We start from the raw sequence: 21,446 nt of genomic DNA on the forward strand, positions 1-21,446 counted from the left end.
GCATTGCAGAAAGCACACATTGCGGAAAACAAAACGCACGCACGTTATAATGCGGTCTTCGTCGTCGTAGAGACTCCCGCTTGCTCTCTGATGTTCTGTTTGTTGTTCTGATGTAGACACTAGATCCGAGGACAAAACTCAGTATTCTCGAATTGAGTACATTGCAAAACTAAACGGGCGCAATTGGAAAATGGCAAAACTGTCTAGTCGAGAAAGCAACCAACATTGGGTGAACTGTGTGAACAATCGTCCTTTTTGGCCAAGTAAATGTCGGCTGCGCCTGCATTGTCCTCCCTCGCTTGTCGACGTCGCTGTCGCTGGTAGGAAAACATTAACACAATGCATGCGCCCGAATGAAGCGAATGAAAATATAATATCAGACATTACCAGACGGAACACTTGCTTACAATGACAATGAACTTTAACTGAACATTACAGACCTACACATGTCTAGCTCTTCGGAAATCGCATTGTGCGAAAGCATCAAAGTTTTCACTTCTTATTTTCAACATTTGTACATAATTGAAAATCAATCTTGTAAGATATATTTACTATTATTGTAAAAGTGGAAGTAACAATCATGGTATAGATAGCACGTAACGTCTTTTTGTCTTAGAAGAAAATATATATGCAAATGTAGCGCAGTATAATCCCCGAATATCACTGCAGCACATTCATGCCGTCTCCACTTTTCTCTTCTCAGCGTATTATCGCAGATTGGCATTCCTCCACCCACGCCGCGACCAGAACATTGCCCGCTTAACCATCGCCAGCGAACTCGGAATCACAACCTCGCTTTACATGATTTTATTCTGTTCCTATCCCGAGCACAACTTCTCAGCTGTTTGTAGCCCGCTCGACGCCTGTATAGCCGCATGTTACGTCTTAACATTTCGCCTTTCCACCCATACCCATCTCCGCTCATCCTTCCTCATCTCGCGCTGATTTCATTGGCGTTTGCGTTTATACATCTACTTATGCAAAGCGTCGCTCTTGGCACACCAACACGCAGATACGCAATTCCGCATCGCCCGTCATTTCCTGTCGGCGAGTGCACAAGTTCCGGCGGAGGACCGCGCCGAAAACGCGCGCGATGCTCATTCAAAACCTGTATAAATCACGTCCGAAACGGGGGCTAAGCTTCGAGCGTCGCGCACCCGCTGTAGATTATAAACACGTAGCAAATTTATGAGGATTATCGTTATTATATAAGTTGCGCGGAGGCGGCGCGAAGTCGAACACGAACCGACATCAGCGCAACCCGCCCGCCTTGTGGAAAACCTGATGGCATCAACATTTGGGCATATCCTGCCGTCGCTATGCGGGGGGTTTTCAGTTAGTTGTGCTTATTTAATGAAGGCTTTTATGCAGCACGACGCCTCACATTTGGCATTACGGGATGAGTTTTAACACCAACAACAACAAGAACAACAGTCGAAGTAATAACATTTACTCGCGGAATGGTTGAATTTACAACGTGTGTAATGCTTTCAGACGCTCTGCATATATTTTAATAAAACTTCGATATTTATTGCGAATAGATTTATCTGTTTCACAGACATTCTACGTTCAATATACTGCGTTTGCCATTGCAAGCAAAAGGCCGCTTTGAAACATCAAAGAGAATTTAAATAAATATACGGCAAATGTATACTTCGATCGTGCTGCCGGTGCAGCCACTCGACGTCAACCACTCTCAGCAATTCGAAGTAGAACCATAACTGCCAATGTTCCTTCAGTGCATATTCTTGTCTACCTGCCATACTGCGATATAGATCGCAGTCAAAGTCAACCATCGTGACTTATGCAACCATGGCAAATGGCTGGCGCGTGCAACGACTCTGATTCATTTATGTCTCCTCATACTGCTTCCTATCTACAATCAAAACCCAAGGTGCGCGCTTAATAGTTTCACCGTAAACGTTATTAAAGGAAATATAAGAAGAGTATAAGTATAAGTAAGTTGCATAGGACTTAATTTACGCGCTTCCTTCGTCACAGCGGAGCAAGGTCGGCAAACGTTAGAACCCGGAAACTTCCCGGAAACTATAGCAAGCTTCCTTTTAGTTTACGCGTCGTGGGTATCTTGTAAACTGGCTGCTCAACTTAATTGCTGCATCAAATGAACACTGGGAATCTTATTATCGAAGGAGTACGGTCTAATGGTTTGCAACTTAACAAACTTTTCAATAAATATTTAAATAGGTAAAGAACAAGTTTGTTACACACATTATTTATCATATTATTAATCAATATTTTAATTTTTATGTGATAATAATTCATAGTTTTGTTGTAAAACTAAAAGCTCTGTATAATTTAAATGTGTGAGTGATTGTTGTGGGGAATCTTGACTCTGCTGTTTGAAATCTTTGCTTTGTACAGCGATCTAGAAACAAATTGTGAATTCGCCGTGGAGGAAAGTTGTGATATTCGCCCCGAAACAAAAGGCGCATCGCGTTTGTCGTCGGCGCGGCGTAACTGGCAAAAGTCGAACGCGCGTTCGCATTATAATGGCGTGGCATTTCTGGCGCAAACCGCATCCAACATTTCCTCGTTTTCAAAGCGTCTACCTTCGCCTACCTTCCTCCTTGCATGCATAAACTCGACTCGTTGGGAGTCATTTTCGCACAGCTAGGTCATGTTCCTAACTAGGAAATATTCAGCGTACCCGCATGTCGGGAAAATACACAACTCCAAATAAACCTTCATTCTTCATGCCTCTCAGGGTACTTTTGGCGCCTAACATACGATATGTGCATTATTCGCGTCATTACTATCATCATTTCAGTTTGTTTCGTAAGTACGCGATGAAAATTTCACCTTAGTGTTACATTTAATATATGTTTGTGTGTGTGTAATGTAACCTTTTTCGTGTGGATCGTGCCGTTCACCATTTTAATGTGGCATGGGAACGGTTGGCGAAACGTGGTGGAAACAATTTCCGAATGGCGTGATCTTTATATTGCCCGTAGACACTTCTTCAATAATAGCTTTATTATATTCGCCGGGCTGAAAAACGAACATCCGTTCTCGTTAATACCTTCACATAAGTACTTCGTATACCTTAAACTTGTAATTTCCTCGTTTGTATATTCCTATTGATCTTTTGTTAATATTCATATTAAATGGGACTTTTATGTTCATTGTTAAAGGTTATATGATTTGTATGACCATTATAGGTTTTAGTATCGCATTATCTATTTACTTTTATGATAATCTAACAGTTTTGACATTTCAGTTGTTTCAATTTAAAATAATTGAAATTTCAAAGTAAATAAATGTGAGTGAACAAAGTGTGTGATTAGTTAATTTAAAAAAGTTTATTAGTTTTGCACAAGGCGACGCATGACTGTCGACGAGTCCGGAGGAGCAAAGAAAAACACTCGGTTGCATATTGCACTCATCCGCGAAAACCCGACTTTTTCATTTAGCAAATTGCGTAAAACTGCTTACTTTGCCTTTAACTTTCATCAGCCAGCATCCTGGTCGCTGGTTCGCTCGCTTGCCAGCGCTGAAATTTATAATCAAACCGAACAAAAATAAATATTTAACTGCAACCCTTCGGCGTTGACTTGTCGCTCACCGCCGGTTCAGCTAACGATGTGTGTGCGACGGCTGGCTTGTTTAAACGGAAAGTTTATTTTTAATTTCATTATGAAGCCGGAAGCGCCCTGCTGGACGATTTATATGTCAGTCTCAGTCGTTGCAATTTGCTAGTCATAAACATTTGTATAATTGTCTTTTAAAATTCTATTTGTACGCGCTAGTCCATTGGGAGCGACTGCGTGTCTTTGCGCTGTTATCCGATATGCGTACAAAGTCATAAAACGTCGTGTTAAACAATATACAAACGTTGTCGTTGTCCCATGTGGCCATCGGTCGCTTCCTTTTTCAGAAAGGTGCTTCCGATAGGAATTCATATGTGACTATTGTCTAGGTTACTAAAATGCAAATTTTCAGTCTTAAACATTTCAAAGGTAAAAGGACATAACTCGTAACTGTTTTATAGGTAAGAGTTGAACAACTAAAATAATAACTTTTATAGTTTGACAAATTGTCATCTAACAAATGATATAAAAAAAATACACGTGGATTTTATGAACATTGTAAATTTTTTATCTGGTTTATAAAATTTTATAGAGCGAAGTATGCTTGGGAATGATACGCATTTATGAAGGAAACAAAGGGTTGAAACTAGAGTGGTAACAGCAGACAATAGGCTTCTCTGAAGTGTGTACATATTAAATTTCTTAGTTGTTGAATTGTCTGTTAACATAACACCATTTCAGATGAAACATTCAAGTTTTACAAGTTTTACAATTCATTTAATTTATTTCGAGTGAATAAAAAATATAAATAAATATTTATTTACTTCTTCTAATGATATTTACTTGAACTTGTCGCATTGAACCGAAGAATGTAATGCCTGCACGCATGAATAGCGACTTTCTCATTTTGAGCTTGCGGTCGTGTGTCGGTCGGACGGTTTGTCGTGTAAAATTGTGTCGTGCCATAAAGGACTTATACAATTTAAGAAGGGTTTGTTTGACGAAGTTTAACGCGTCACGGGCGACATCGTGATCGCTGTTCGCAGGCGGCGCACACCAAGCTACAAGTCGTCGGCGGGTGCCGCCACACACCACAGCCGCGGGGCTTTGGCCCGGGTCCGCAATGAGCTCCGACATGCGGCATTGCATGAGCGGATTTAATTGTTCCGGTCCGGTTCCGTTTGACAATAAGTCTGCGCGCCGCCTCCGCTGCCGTCACCCGTCCAACCGAGAGCAGCGTATAGCGATGAGGAAGCGTGTCGAGTAAACTTTTCTCCGACTTTTCGCCTAAAACCCACCGCGACTTGCGGTGGCAGACAGAGGTGAAACGCGAAAAAATGAAACAACCGCAAACAAAACAAGAAAGTTTTGGTTTCGTGGCACGAGCTTCACGCCGACGTTGAAGAAATTATCGCGCGCGCCGCCATCGCACATCGCGGCCCCGAATAAGTTCATGAGTGTACAAGTTTTTCGTACAAGTTTATTATAACTGCGGCGGGACACGCGAATGCTATTAAATTATTAAATTACTTAAAAGTTTTGAAGTTGTTGCTTGGAAAAATGAGACAAATTAGTGCCACAGGAAAAAAAACTTCTTTGTTTTTTGGAAAAACGTGTATGAAAAATATTTGCAAAACCACAAGTTAATAGTCTGGGCTGGAATCAATTTCAATCAAATCACTAAACGCAGGATGCCTGAGAAAGGACGAAAAACACTTTTTTGCTAGGTTTGCTCCGGCGAACAGACGCAGACTTTTCTACGCCCCGAGTAAATCGGAAAACTTAATCTCGTCTCGAAGTACATACCGACGGTTGGGTGAGCTTCTGACTTGTTTGTGATATATGTGGGATCGCATCGGAGTTTATTTCGCACACGTCAGATAACTCGCGGAGGCTATAAACTAGACCTACCTAGGTTTATTCACATAGTTAAAACAATAAAATAACTGTTAACAAATAATTAATACCAGATTAAAAAGAATTTTTCTTTGGAATGAAAGTTGCCTATGATAAATACCTAAAAGTTTAATGTTTTTAAGTTTTTATTTCAAAACATTTGAAACAAACCCTTATTTGATATTTATTTACAACTTGTGTTTATCCTCACGCACATTTTTTATACGCCGCGACTAAGCGCAGAAATAAGTAAACGTAAAAAGTGAATAAAGTGAAGACGTCCACGTCTCGATTGCTGCACGTTCGTCTTCTCTCCACCGGGCACACACAGACTGCTTGCGCGGAAGACGCGACGTATATAAAGATGCTGATTTACAAGGGTCCCTAGTCAACCGGAACAACAACATATCCGCTTTGATGAGGATCCATGAGGATTTATGGAATACGTGCCGAGCTCATGCTGCTGGCACGCCTGCCTATAACTTGTTCCGTGCGCACCTTGCATGTGTTCGTTGCAAACGCGTCTTGGCCGTGTCCCGAAAATCCTGAGGTGGTGATGGTGAGCACGAAGGAAGCAAACGGGCAAATCGAAGCGGGGCCGCAGAGCAAAGCTAACTGAATTTAATGCGAACAATCGAGTAACAACTGGAAGGAGTGGAGGCAATCGTGGTGCGGCAGCAGGCGATCACAAATGGCTGCTGAAACCCTATTAAATGCAGCTCTCGTATCATCCATCCAACACTTATAGCGTGTTATGAATCTACGTGCCGCCATAATGCCGATCACATCCCAGTGAAATTTATTTACGACTTGGTCTATTCGTACATGTCTGCAAGTTTCATTGTTTGACTAACATCGATTACGAGTTTAACTCAGCAACGGCAACAGCAGCAGGAAAAAACAGGTATTTGTGATTGTTGTGCGAGCCGGGATCAAACTTGAAATCCCACCGGGATTAAAGTGCCAGAATGGACGCTTTCAGCCCAATCGGATACGTAACATTGTTTTACATACACCTGCGGCCATTCCGTTTAGCATGTACGGCATGCGCATGCTTTCACATAGTCGGGGTGGGTTGGTTTATTGTCTTTGTACGCGATGGGTTACAAGGGTTGGCACCCGGTGTTCACGGCGTCTTCGATTTAATCTTACAAAATAGCGTCAATCAGTTGCCTGAGAGTTTTCTCTTCAGGAGGAAATTTAGCAAAAACGTTTCAGATTTTATTTTGAGACAAGAAAGTTATCTTCTCAAGGAAGATGCAGCGATGCAACAAGAAAACAGGGCATTATTTATTTTGGCATCGTGCACGTGTGCAATGTGCATATGCTGCTATACTTTGCAGATGCACAAGATGAAGTTAGTTAAAATTCCAAACGTTTCCAAAACAAACCGAAACTAACTTCAAACTTTTGACTTCCAACTTGCGGCGAGTTGAACTTTAAAAATAAATCACGCATACCGAGCGCGCTCGCCGTGCCTAAATTAATACGAGTTAAACGAATGGCTTCGGTCGGGATTTTTGTTTTGCGCTACTTTTCGACAGTCGGTTACAGAAACGAATGAAACATTACAGATATCCAGTGAAGCGTCGAGCATCGAATATATATAAATGTAACGCCAATCAATATTTAACCGTCAGACTAATTATGTTTACCAATTTGCTTGTGTTGGCCTGAAAACATCATTAATTAACCCACATTCATTCGGCAATTAAAACAAGTATTGCGCGCGTAGTTTTTCATTAAATATTGGCCATTGCTCGATTATTTTCGGAGCGTTATTAAATTTTTGAACGAGTTTCGGCCACCACGCGTGCTTTGTCAATTGATGAATTAATTAACAGCTGTACAAATGTTTTCGCATGGTGTTTGCTTAATCCGATACACGACTGAAACATTAATTTATGTTTCAAATTATTTTCCTTAAAAAATATCTACTTATTATTATTATTATCAGTCATTTAAAAGTAAAATGCATATTAGTTTAAGCTGAGAAATTTGATTGTGTTATAATCACCTCGTTTAAATTACAATTTCGTCAATAAAATTCATTTCTTACCCAAAAAAAAAATGTCGCAAACCTCAATCCACATTCCTGGTTAGCCGTCTGCAACCCCCACCCCACCTGTTGCTGCCTCGGCGAAATTCCTGCAGCGTCCCAAGCCCCGACCAACTCAGCTTTTAACGTCGTCCTATTAAACCGTCAAATTCAATGTAAAACAACTGACAATCGATTATTTTCAGTTTAAAATTAATTCGTGTCACAATATATTTCCAAAACTTTCCAACACAAACTGCATAACCATGGCATACATTAGTACAAACAACTTTAATTGTTCGTAATGTACAAATGACACAATTGATTTGTCAATTTCACACACTTCCATTTTATTAAATGGCGAGTGGTAACACTCGCGCCGAAATATCGAAATATTTGTTATGCGAAATTATGTAATGCAGAATTATCGACGAGTGCGAGGAACGAAATTCATTCGTATATTATAGAAAAGCTTTCCGAATTTCCGTAGCGGGCATTCCGCGGGCGTTCGCAAATCCCAGCGCGCGTAATTGCGCGCGATGCACGCTAATTGCATTAATGTCGATTTTATTTACTCGTCCGCGCACACACGTCGGAAATGATATGAACGTTCCGTTTTGAATATTACTTTCAAATTGTTTTCGAACTACAATTGCATTGTTCGCTCAACCTAATATTTCCTTTGACATGTTGCAAAATTAATACCTTGCACAATTATAACCAGCTTTATCAGATTGATTTTAAGTTAAACACGTTAATTGGTTTAGACAGACATTAGATTAACTATTCTCGTCGATGGTGTTAGTTAAAACCGTCATTCACCGTAAACAATCGGTGGAAATCTAGCGAAATGTAACAATTTACAATGGGGAACATAACCGACGCATTGTTGTTGCATTAAATTACTACTAAATATTATTCCACCTAAATTTCATCACAAATATGCTGAATCCTCTGCCATGAAAATCGACACTCCGAACGCGTTCTAGCGGTTTGCTTGTTAATAATAGAGGGATGATATTAGCTGGATTATTATTGCGCAATAATGCAGTTACGAATGTGAATGTGAATCTCATATCCATTCTATATAAACCACCCACCCTCCTCCGGCACCCTCTCGGGCTCTTACATTTAGATTCATCGTCCTACGTGACTTTGTTTTCGTTTTCGGCGCGCTGGATTGGAAATAGAATAGGTGTGTTTATTGAATGCAGAATTGCGACGTAAACCGGGCTTAGACTTAGACTGAGTTTGAGTAGACTAAACTATCGACGCGGATATGCGCAGCTGTCGGAAATAATGGCTGCGAGCTAGCGGTGATAAGGATATGAGGGGTGGCTAAGACGCTCGCGGAATATATTTAAGACAATTGTGCGACGGTCGACAATGCGCGCAAAACGACGGTTGGTTATTAGGACAAGTGTTTGCTTGGCTTCATTAAGATGTATCACATGAATGCTCATAACACTTCTATTTCTGTTAATTGAGTTAAATTATTTATTGACGAGATAAAATACATATTCTGGTTATACTTGAACAAATGAGTATTTTTATTTTTATTTCAGCTTGTTAATTTTATTTTTACAAGCGGAAATATCATCATCACTTACAAATTTGTGAAAAACGCGGCGTTTTTTTTTTTAACGCGTGAAATGCTTCAAGTTTTTGACAAGTGCCTGACAGCTTTGTGTACATTCACAGCATCGTATTTACCACATGCTCGCACGCACACTGTCTCTTTGTTTGGGCACGCTCTTTGCTACGTAAAAATAAAAACATTTCCGAAAATGAAATTTTGTTTTCACGCACCAACCGAAATTGCATTATTATATGCATATCTTTGCCGTGGCACATCAATTTTGCATGCAATTTTTGTGTTTTATTCAATTAGGCAAATTTTTGTACTCACACGTCACACACGGTTTTTAATTGAACAGCTTTTTGTACGCGGCCAACAATGTCCCGCGCCATGAATGGCACATATTAAAATGGCGCACGACGCTTTCATTTCGCACGCGTGTTCAGGACCGTATTTATCGGCATATATTAATATAGTCGTTTGGTGTGACTATGAATATAGTCCGGAAAACTATGAAATTGTAGTACAACGTGTGCATTGGTTTACAATTCATAGACTCACCACAAATGCGGACGGTGTTTGTGCAATGTTATTACTGTAGACATAAGTTATGATCTAGAAAATGAAAAAACGAAACGAAAACAATACCTGCTGTTCAAACACACCGCATAAAAATATGTAAACTTTATAATACGCCAAAGTTCGTTGCAAAACAAACAGAAAAGTTTAATGACTTGTAAGTGGCAATGATTTGCACATAAAAATGAATGATTTATTCGTTGTGGCTCAGAATGTGGGCGCATCATAAATTACACAACTATTATTAAATCGTCTTTCAACTCAACATCGAAAACAAGTACCTAACTAAAACAATTGGCCTCGGTTAAGATGCTCTAGTTACAGTCGGCACTTGTGGAAAATTAAATTTACCATTACATTTACGAGCAATAATATGCGTGCCAAAAATGTTTTAATTTTATTTTACAAATTTCTTAAATAAATCTTTATTGCCGAGGTATATTAGCCAATATAGATTACGAATAGAAAGTTGAAACAGTAAAAACAGTCGAAACAAGAGTAACTAACTTGCGGCGGCGGTGAGCTATTTATAAAAAGACTTCTAAGTGGATCTTTTGCGATTCACCCGATTCACCGCGCGCCGTGCTTTCAATTCAAGCGTCGAGACGCCGCGCCGCGTCGGCAGTCAAAGTAGGACGTTCGTCTCGGCTCAACTCGCGATACCAAAGCTCGAAAACACAAAAAACGGTTGAATTAAAGCATATATAATTCAAAACGGTCAAGTGGTTTGTCAGACGTCTTGAAGTTGTATGTGTGTGGAATATCACATTTTGTGCAATTGTTATTTAAGTGTAAGAAGACTGTGTACAAAGTAGAAATGAAAAGGTTAGTTGTTAATAAATATAGATTATAATAGACGCAATATACTATTTTTTAGTTTTTAAGTTTCTCTACGTAAATCCTGTAAATAATTTATTTAAATCACGTTTATTTACATGTGAACTAAATACGAAAGTAACACTTTAGTTGTTTTGACATATTGACAGCAATTTGGTAAGTTTTAATGACTAGCATGTGTTACCAAATCGTTCAATCGATATTTCGGGTTGTAAAAACATTTATTCTGGCATGTTATTGGTTGAAATGCTTTTTAAAAATCTAAAATTTATATCTGAAAAACAGTTCACAAATCTTTTCATTTTCGATTTGTATATAAATTTTATACTAAATTAAGACCAAAGTTATTGCAATTTTTTTTTGCAATGTGATCGTAAAAATAACATTCAGCTATTAAATTGAATTTGATTAACCTTTATTGCTAATATAATAAAGAGCTTCAGACTTACTAAGCTGTTTGATCAGCTATTTTCTTTAATATTAAGAGGATAATAAAAATAAATTTTCGATTAAATTTTACTGTACGAGTATACTACTCTTCGCTTTTGTTTGAAATTTAATTCAAAATAAATCCTATATGTTTGTGAAAATAGTTTACAATATACGTAAATAATCCAAATTAATTTTTGGATAAATTATAAAATACAATATTTAAGCAAATAATCCAATTAATCGTAATATTTGAAATTTGCACCGCATGATATTTAAATTATCATTAAATAATATACCTCTGATCCTATTAGGATTAACATTTGCATAAAATTATTATATCAGCATAAACAAGTACATTTATTATTACTAAAGTGTGGTTCCAAAAATAAAATAAAATAGAAATATACGTGTTCTGTCGCGGCGACTGGGAAAATTGGTTGAAAGTTGTGTGGAAAATTGTAGGTAGCTATAGGTGGAAGTAAATACCGTACGTCATAATGGAATATTATAGCCATTATGGCATGGGCATTATAAATATAAAATAATCGGAACGCGTTGTGTTATTTTCGGCGTCGGGTTTCTTAGGAATTACGTGATTGGGAGCGTGCACATGCAATATGCATGTACCGACTGACGAACTGACGAAAACTACAGCACAGGCCGTAGAGGAAATTAAGGAAAAGTAACGGCTAGCAACAACTGAGATTAAAATTTATACACGTGCGGCGGAAGGTGTTTTCATAATAAATATTTGGTACTGTTTAAAATTAGCGATATTTTGGTTCTTTGATCAATCACTAAAGAATAGTATGTGTACTCGTAAGTGTAGTTTTTCATTAACAAGCAATTCATTGAGCATAAGATGAAAAGTTAGGCGAGTCGTAAGAGTTTGAAGAACACTTGAAAATAACATCTTTTGAAGTTCTACTTTATTATGTTCTACTTGAGAATCTTTAGTTTGGATGCAATTTTATTAAACAATAAATAAACTACCAGACCTATTTTGTTCCATTTTAGTATGGAAATTGGTCCTTAAAGGAGGATAAAGGCTACTTTTGCTCACGAAACCATATTTAGCATGGGAATTAAGTGGGTAATGCAAATTTAACATAATTATAGTTAAATCATTTGTATAATACATGATAAATCTTGACAATTTTATCAATTTAAGGATAAAACAAGTCCTCGGTAGTATAACGGCCAGTATTCCCGCCTGTCACGCGGGCGATCGGGGTTCGATTCCCCGCCGGGGAGGACTTTTTGAAGGAAATGCAATTTTAGGTCCTCTTAGTTTTAATTCTGGTAATGAGCTGCTAAGAAATCAAACAGGAATATATTGTTATAAATCCCTTCTTGCTGAAACTGCTCGATCTAATTTTTTAAATTGTGGTATTGAGATTGGTCCTTTGGTCCTACCAGAAGGACATATCCTACTATTGGTCATAAAACCAAATCGAGCACGAGTCTAACATTGTATATGGTAAATTTAACATATTTATAGTTAAGTAATTTGTTTAATAGCCGAAGAATCTTGACAATTTTACCAATTTAAGGATAAAACAAGTCCTCGGTAGTATAACGGCCAGTATTCCCGCCTGTCACGCGGGCGATCGGGGTTCGATTCCCCGCCGGGGAGGACTTTTTGAAGGAAATGCAATTTTAGGTCCTTTTACTTTAAATTCTGGTAATAAACTGCTAAGAAATCAGACATAGGAATATATTGTTATAAATCCCTTCTTGCTGAAACTGCTCGATCTAATTTTTTAAATTATGGTATTGAGATTGGTCCTTTGGTCCTTTCAGAAGGACATATCCTACTATTGGTCATAAAACCAAATCAAGCACGGGTCTAACAATGTATATGGTAAATTTAACATATTTATACTTAAGTAATTTGTTTAATAGCCGAAGAATCTTGACAATTTTACCAATTTAAGGATAAAACAAGTCCTCGGTAGTATAACGGCCAGTATTCCCGCCTGTCACGCGGGCGATCGGGGTTCGATTCCCCGCCGGGGAGGACTTTTTGAGCAATTTACTCTTTTAAATCAAAATATAAATTGTTTTAACAAATTCGGGACAAAAATCGCTCTCAGTTGTATTGTTGAAACCGAGATGGCGCAAATATGCAGTTATTTTTATTTAATTTTGTTTGTTTACATTGGTGAATTTGTGTTGGGTCAGGGTTATGTTATCGCGATAAATCGAGATAGCGGTGTCCATGCAACTCACTTTGCGCGTGCAGCACACTTTTATTTATGTCATCTTTTTTAACTCTCTTTTACATTCTTTACATTTGATATTGTTGCTGTTAAGCATATTCTTAATTTTCTTCATTAAAAAATAATATCCATGCCCAGCCAGGATTATTATACAGATTGTTAGTCATAAAATATATTACAATAACAATTCCCTTAACAAACGTCAATAAATGTACGACTCATTATGTTTCTAAACAACAGCTTGCAATTAAAAAATCTGTAGCTATATAAATCGTTGTCTGTGGAATAAATTCCTAAACAAAAACAATGAAATTAGTAGAGGTTTGCAATTTTACGATAAAATACGTTGTATATAATTTCATTCATGAACAACGAAAGTGAAATGTATATAAGGATATAAATTTTTCATTGATGAAAATATATTTTAAAGTTATTAACAAGTCGTGTTAATTTAACAATTTTGGTACGGTGATTGGTCCTTAAACAAGGATATAGGCTACTTTTGGTCACCAACTATATCCAGCAGAGGAAATAAAGTGTATATTGCCAATTTTACGCAGTTATAGTTAAATTATTTGCGTAATAGACAAAAATCTTGACAATATTAACAACTTAAGGATAAAATAAGTCCTCGGTAGTATAACGGCCAGTATTCCCGCCTGTCACGCGGGCGATCGGGGTTCGATTCCCCGCCGGGGAGGTATTTTTGAACAATTTACTCTTTTACCTCAAGATTTAAATATTATTAACATATTCGGAAATAATCCCATTTATCAAAATTTACACTAGATGGCGGTAGGATGGACCTATTTGTATTAAATATTGTGTTTACATTCATGAAGTTGCTTGTTGATACCAGTGAATGCACATGGTGAAAAAATAAAGATAAACTTCTCGGTGTGATTTAAATATTGCTCTCAGATACTTTATTTTGTTCCTGTTTCAAATACGTTTACTTTTCTCCACTAATAAATTAATTCCACACAAATCCACGCGGGGCATACAATAAATATAAAATTACGATTAAATTTCACAAATTGCAATATACGTCTGATTCATTAGGATTAAAAACAACAGTTCAGGTAGTAATTAATATTGATTCAGTTAATTATTCCCCGCATTGGATTAAATTCAAAATTCCGGTTTTATTCAATGTTCGACAACACCACGTTCGGTATGCTCTGCGCTGTGTAAACACGTGCTCTATACCGTATTGGTCAACTCTCCATTGTGAATCAACTAATGTTTGCTTTTTATTGTGTTACAGGGGAATACACTAGTCAAGCCGACAGCAAACAACTCAGAAAAATCAAGGTAATCACATTCGAGTAGACAATTTCGTTCACTCCTCACATCGTATCCCAATCTTAGTTGACACTGAATTCTGTCGGGATTTTATTCGCGATTTACGCACTTCTTGTGCTAAGCTCATAAATTGTATTATTGGGTGAGTGCCGTGTGTATTGTGGCTCAACACTGCGTGAATACACATAGACCCACGGCAAATATTAGTTCAAATAATAAAGTTCGATATAATTTTTTGCAACTTTTTGTTTTCCATCCCTGTTTGCTGTTTGCACCGTGTTGGTATTTTTTTTGTTACTGGTGCGCACAGTCTTTCTTACTGCTGTGTTTCAACGCAAGTTTTTTGATTAAAAAAGTTGCGCTTCAAAATTAAACTCGAAATTCGGAAATCTTGACGCGCGCGTGCCGCACACCGCCTAAAATATAAATACATAATTCATTCTTATGTATCGCCATAAGAAGCGCTCGTCCTCGTAAAGTAAGGTAATGTTTTGCAGGAAACCGATGTATGAGAAAGCACAGCGTGCAAAAAAGAAAGAGCTTTATTATAAACTGACGTGTATACTTCCTGGCAAGCAATATCACAGCACAAAAAACGGTAGCAGCACAACGTTCAACCAATAACTGATAAATTAATTCTGAAAAATTTTAATTCTTAAACTTTGGCAAAGCGTACGAATGAAATATTAGCGAATTAAGTCACGCCGAGCGTGTAGCAGATGTTTTTACGTTGTTATTGACTTTATTGGCTTTCATTGGCAGCTAACTCGCCGTTTGAATAGTTAGCAAAGTAACTGAAGTTATTAATTTCTCCTTCGCTCGGGCGTGTTGAGCAAATACGTGATTGTTACGAGTGTTGCTGTAAACTTTGACTCTCGCCCCCTTTTCGCATGCTGCGCGCACGGAGAGACGACCTAAACAGTCGTAACTTATCTCATGTCGGCGGAAATTCTCTTAAAACTTTTAAGACGTGTTTTAAACACAAAATGAACATCACGATGGGCACACATAACACATCACAGGGCGAGAAGAGTAAATTCTAATTTATCTACGTATTGAATTTATTTCTTTGAATTTTGCCTTGACATTTCGCTTTCACGCGAATAAAAATCACGTTTTTATGGCTGCAGTCTGCGTGCGTATCAATCTTGAGAATTGCGTGTTGATCTGTTGATCTCTTGATGTTTATCACTGTCCGATGACTTTTAACCTCTGGGAGTGTCAGCCGGAAGCTTTGGCGTTTCTTTTTTCTAATGCGCCAACTTATCATTGTTGCGTGTTAGTCTTTTTTATCGAAGGGATATCGACGCGTCGACATGCCCGGAACGAATCTTTGTCTTTCGGATGTAACCGGTGTGCCGGTGTGCAGTGTGCGCGATGTCCTTTTGCCATTATCCTCAATGGTTCCGGGCGCGGGCCACGGTGTCGTAGTGTCAAGTATCAGCCGCGCCCGAGGTCATATTTCACTTAACCTGCGATAAATTCCGGTGTGCCTTATCACGTCGCACGTCTTTGCGCGAACGCTACCAGCGGATACGTCGTAATGATGTTATAAAATTTATCTATAGCTTTTTTCCGTCTTACATTCGCCGCTCCTAGGAACCATCGCTACATTCTGAGCTTCTTAATATACTTCTACGAAACTATCTAAAACTTTTACGATTACGATGTATAGGATATTATCCACCTAACTAGTTAATAAGTATAATCATTATACTATACTTTATCCACAGTTTTGTTCCATGGAGGTTCTTAATACCAAATCAAATTATCGTTTTATGAGAATCCGAAATAGATTAAAGAATTAAAGGATTAACCAGCGCCCAGCCGATAAAAACGCAATCCATTATAAATGACTATCTTTAGCCGGTTTTATTGGCGTCTTAACATCTTATGAGAAAGTGAACTTTCATTTCGCCATTATCTCGAACATTATGACCTTCCGCAAGACTCATTTTTAACCACCAGATCCCTCATTCCATTGTCTTCGTCGGCATCGTGGCCTTACATTATGTATCGCGCCGGCATGAATATGGCACACGAGTACGGTAACGTCTCTAAGGCATGAAGATTCAACGCCGCCGCCGTCGTCGTCGTCATCAGCGTCGTCGGCCCCAAAACATCCTGTAGTTAATGTTTCATAGCGGTCGAGGCACATCCTTCCGGTGTTTATACAAGATATGTGCACGGCGTGCGGACGTGCGGTTCCAGCACCTTAATTGGTTCCTGTACTCGGGACGCAGTCATTGTTTACAGCCGACCCCCCACGATGTGAGTGTGTGTCGGGAGGATGTCCCGAGGCGAGGGGAGAGTGTGGTGTATCCGCAGGCATGGGGGACACTTCCGCGTCGGGCTTAAAATAAGGGCTTGCCATTGTTCGGCAGCCGAAGCGGAGGGCGACAAGGTCGACGATGGGATGGTAACAAAGCGTTATCCTGCGATTTGAGCATTGAACCCTCCGACGAGGATAACAGAAGTGGAGAGCACGAGAAGAATTAGGAAGATAATTTCCGACTTGTACTGCTTAATACCGACTAGATTACCCGCCAATTCAACGCGCTTCTAATGTTCCGTGTTCTGTCTTGATACAATTTGAATAATTGCTTTTGATCTGCGGTGTTGTGTGGTGTAGTATTCTATTCGCTATTAAAGACGAAGAATAGGTGCTTACGATTTACTGGCTCTCTTATCGAGTGGGCGCAATTCCTCGGGCAGCACGAACAACACAATACAATTTGTTGTAAATAAACGAGCGCCGTGAGGAAAGTATTAGAGAGGTAATTTGGTCAGGTTGCGGTTGCTTTGTGATCGGCAGATTTCCCAGGAGTGAGCGGCCTGTGCCGGCCCCGGAATGAGTGAATGCTCTCGCCCCGGCGGCGGCGGAGGTGGTGGTGTGTGGATGCTGCGGGCGCTCAGATTGAGCCTCGAGAATGCGGCTATTCGGGACTATATCGGTCGAGTACGAACTTGATACCTTTCTCGCCTTCCGCACTCACTTCACTGGCAGCGCGCGTCCTTTCGGCTTCCGGCTGAATGCTCCTGCGAATACACGTACTCGCGGCCACTCCTGAAGGTGGCCACATTCGATTTGCAGACACAACAACACTGACAACAATAGCCACAATGGCACTGCAAGACACTTCTATTGATAAAGTCCAAACACTTTCCAGCCACTAAGAATGTCCAGGCATCCGCATTCTATAGATTTATATTGCAGCAGAGACGAAACACTCGAGACAATATGTATCAAAGAAAAAATGTCCGGACATGATAATATTAGTCTAGGATAAAATTTTTGTTTGGGAATATTTGGTGCGTGTATAAAAATAAATAAATTTATTTCTTTCGACATTTTCATCTAAACTCTAAATGCTCCCACGTCGCGGCAATATTTCACTTCGGGAAGTGAAAAGGTGGAAGGCCGATCCGATCGACTCGGCCCGATCAGAAATTCTCGCTTTCCACCGCGATGATGTAAATTCTCATCGACGGATCGAGCGTACGCAAAGATATATGCATTTTACTTTTTCGTCCCTGCTACCGAAAAGTACTATATCTCACCCTTGGATTTTTCCATTTCGACCCACAGGAGTGTTATCCCAGCAACAAGCACCTTACCCGCAGAGGTGTGCAGTGCGCAAAGTAAAATATTGCAAGTGGAAATCAAAATGGGCGCGGGCTGAGAATGATACAGCCCTGATTTCTGCAGCGCTTTATGGAGGCGGCGATTCATCAAGTCTCGCAGCCGTTTTCGGCATCATATACATTCATTTCTCGATGTACGCCGCGTGCTGCGCCGACGGCGAATTCGCGAACGATATTTCAAAGTCGCAAACACTTTTCTAGCGCCTGGTCGTTCTGCCACCTTTCATCCAAGATTCGGCGGCGGCGGTGGTAATAGATGCATTCGCACACACGTTCGACGCGTTAAGAATATGGTTCGACGTTAGGCGGAACGTGAAAGGCCGGCGGAAATATACGAAACACATGAAGAAGACGTAGTAGACGTACTACCTACTAGATGCGGCGGCGCAATGGAGACGGCGAAATGAAATGCGGACGTGAAAAAATTCATTCGCCAACGCAACATTCGAGAAAAATACCCATTTACAATTTACAACGAAAAATTGCGTTCGTAAATTGCTTTTACTTTATACTGTTTAAAATAGAAACGAAACCGAGTTTCTAAATCTATTTCGCGAACGAAAGCCCGGTGTATGACACGCGCCGAGACACGTTCCTCGATTCCGCTCCGGCGATGCATGAATAACGAAATCATGCATCTTGATGAGTAAATAGTATGCGATTTTATTTGTAAGCCGAGTGAATTTTCCGAGTTCGTTATTTCGCCAGCGCAAAAAGTGAAACGCACAGGTACGTAAATAATACTCTTGGGGGCGAGTATTTTGAGCGATTATAGTCGAAGCAATAAAACTCTGGATATTTATAACCGTGCCATATATTAATAATGTAAAATTCCATTCGTAAATATTGTGGGACGACGGCGGGCGCGCTCGCCGGGTCAAAAACAATAGGCGAGAGCTTTCGGTCGCATGTGGAAATCCTAAAACTCATGAATACTTCCTGCCTAGAGGATGATTACATTGGATGTTGCAGCAAACACTATAGCACAGCTTTTAATATCAATTCTACTCAATATGCATCGCTTTTAGTACATTCTGGCCGTGATATGAAAGATAATTAAAATAGTTCATTGAAAGTGCAAATATCCAACGCAGTTAATCGAATTTATCAATTTTCTAAATTTACTTTCAGATTATATTCATCACTGTAATGATAATAAAGATAATGACAACATTCACAAAATAACGTAGCACATGAAAAAGTTCGGAGACATTTAGTATAAATTCATAAATTCGTTTGAGAACTGAAATGCATATATGAATGGAAACATAAATAATTAAACGATATTTCATGAAACCGCTCGGCGGCGGCGGTGCAGTAGCACGTGTGCGGAGGTATGGGCGACGGTTATGAATTTATCATGGCAAGATGCATTGCATTGCAGTACGTTTCGCTGGAGTGTAGTTTTTTTTTCGTTTATGGCGCGTCGGTCTTTTTGATTTTGCTCGCGTCTTTGCGACACAATAACACACATAATAGCCGGGTCTGCATAATGGAGCCCGAGCCGGAAGCTCGTTAAAATTTATTCATTAACGCTCCCGAGTTTGGAGCCATTAATATAGACAGGCATATCACCTTCGAACTTTCATCGTCACACCCGGAGCAAAAAGGGTATAGTCGTAATTTCTAACTTGCACTCGTATAATTATACGGCGTCATTTTTGGAAAATTAACATTTTGTGACAAAATAGTGCTTTAGGCTTTAATTGGACTCTTTCATCACTCTTCACTTACACAAATATTATGTCTACATTCCTTGACGTATATTATACCTTTCCGGATCCGGAATTTCTCCTTATTGCTTGTTTGCCAGTTTAATTTGAACTTGTAAACTTCAGCAGCAGCGAATCGCACGAAATGATTTATTATTCTATTTCGTGTGTTTTTTTTTTTATTAAAATTTGTTTTGTCGTTTGCAGAGCATTTCACGTTGTGCAAATATATTTAAATAATAATTCATTCGTCTTTTCCGTTTCGTACTTTTACACTTTTCTGATTTTTCTTTGTGTTTTTGTTCCACAGGATGCGAAAAAACGAAAGCTCGTCGGCGTCGGATCCACCTGATGCTGGAGGGTCGGCCGCCCACGGCCAGCGCGCCTCCTACATGACAAACGCTTCTTCGTCTTCGAGCAGCGGCGGCCGGAGTAATTTCAAAATCGGCATCTATGGCTGGCGCAAACGATGCCTCTACGTCCTCATCCTCGGCCTGCTCGTCATGGTCATAATTAATCTAGGTTTAACGTTATGGGTCCTCAAAGTTATGGAGTTTTCCTCGGTAAGCACAATTTCGGGTTTGCATATTGATGACGGCGTTAATATTTTAACGTTTAATGCGTTTTCGACAAGATAATACTCGTACTTACATAATAATTGTGTAATAACTACAATAAATTATTATTAATAGTATATTGTTTACTAAATATCAAAATCAATAAAAAGTAAATTTAAAGTAAGTCATACTTAAATACCTACATGTTTATTCAATTAATTATTAATGATGGTAATTATGAGATAAAAGACTACATCACATTTTCATGTTTAATAATTACAATCATAATGAGGGACATTTTAAAACGATAACAAGAAGCGACCGTTGTATATATATATATATCTTAAAAAATTAACGGTGATTAATGCGGAAGGACAAAAGCGCCACGAGGAATATAATTGGAATAATGAGCGAGCCGGTATAGGCGAGGCGGCGTCGATGTAGTCATCACCGTCGGCGGCGGCGGCGAATCGTCCGCCTCCGTAAAATTATTCTGGTAATTATGTCCCGAAGGTTTTTCAAGCACTCGTGCAGCGTTACATTTTTCCGGTTTGTCCGCTCGACTCTGCTTTCATATTCATCGCAAATCGCCAAGTCGCAGTCGGACTTAGTACAATTGTTTTCTGCATTCGACTTCCTCGAGCTATCCCAGCAATTTGATATGATATCACTAGTCTGAGGATCCTACTTACCTGGAGTATTACCGGATTAAAGCGATCGCATCGCGGCGAGCTGGATTACTGCGCAGCTGGCATTGTAATTGCATTTATAATCAAACAATTTAGACACGAATTATTATTTTTTATCACATTAATGAGCCGCGTTATTTGTTTTCATGTGCTTTGTATTTGTGTGTTTTTGTGGTGTAGATCAAAGCCTACCGAATCACTTTGTATACTTACTGAAAATGTTCAGATTCTCGCTTTCTGGATTAGCGCTGTAACGAAAACACAAAGAAGTCGACCGAGCGAATGGAAAAAAGCTCCATTTAAAATATTTTGTAATTAAAACTTCTTTAATTGAGGAGCAGATGCAACAGTTGTTTGATTATTCGTATCTTTTTCAACATTGCTTTGTTGAAATTGCGAGGAATGTA

General features: G+C 39.2%; 1 protein-coding gene and 4 non-coding genes across 5 annotated transcripts in view; all 5 read left to right on the plus strand.

The window, feature by feature from the left end:
- Scgdelta (sarcoglycan delta) overlaps nt 1-21,446 on the plus strand; it is a 74,913-nt gene that overhangs the window by 50,603 nt on the left and 2,864 nt on the right. The window contains exons 2-3 of the mRNA XM_065303202.1: nt 14,399-14,445; nt 20,104-20,356. Of these exons, the coding sequence (XP_065159274.1) occupies nt 14,399-14,445; nt 20,104-20,356 (300 nt within the window). The remainder of the gene's footprint in view (nt 1-14,398; nt 14,446-20,103; nt 20,357-21,446) is intronic.
- On the plus strand, nt 12,092-12,163 carry TRNAD-GUC (transfer RNA aspartic acid (anticodon GUC)). The gene has a single exon. It is a non-coding gene; the product is annotated as a tRNA-Asp (tRNA).
- On the plus strand, nt 12,474-12,545 carry TRNAD-GUC (transfer RNA aspartic acid (anticodon GUC)). Its single transcript has one exon. It is a non-coding gene; the product is annotated as a tRNA-Asp (tRNA).
- TRNAD-GUC (transfer RNA aspartic acid (anticodon GUC)) lies at nt 12,858-12,929 on the plus strand. The gene has a single exon. It is a non-coding gene; the product is annotated as a tRNA-Asp (tRNA).
- TRNAD-GUC (transfer RNA aspartic acid (anticodon GUC)) lies at nt 13,760-13,831 on the plus strand. The gene has a single exon. It is a non-coding gene; the product is annotated as a tRNA-Asp (tRNA).

This window comes from Atheta coriaria, unplaced genomic scaffold (assembly GCF_025399875.1).
Source record: "Atheta coriaria isolate IRGN ID8LTWV9N9 unplaced genomic scaffold, Caltech_Dcor_3.1 hic_scaffold_5_pilon, whole genome shotgun sequence".
NCBI classification, from domain to species: Eukaryota; Metazoa; Arthropoda; class Insecta; order Coleoptera; family Staphylinidae; genus Dalotia; species Dalotia coriaria.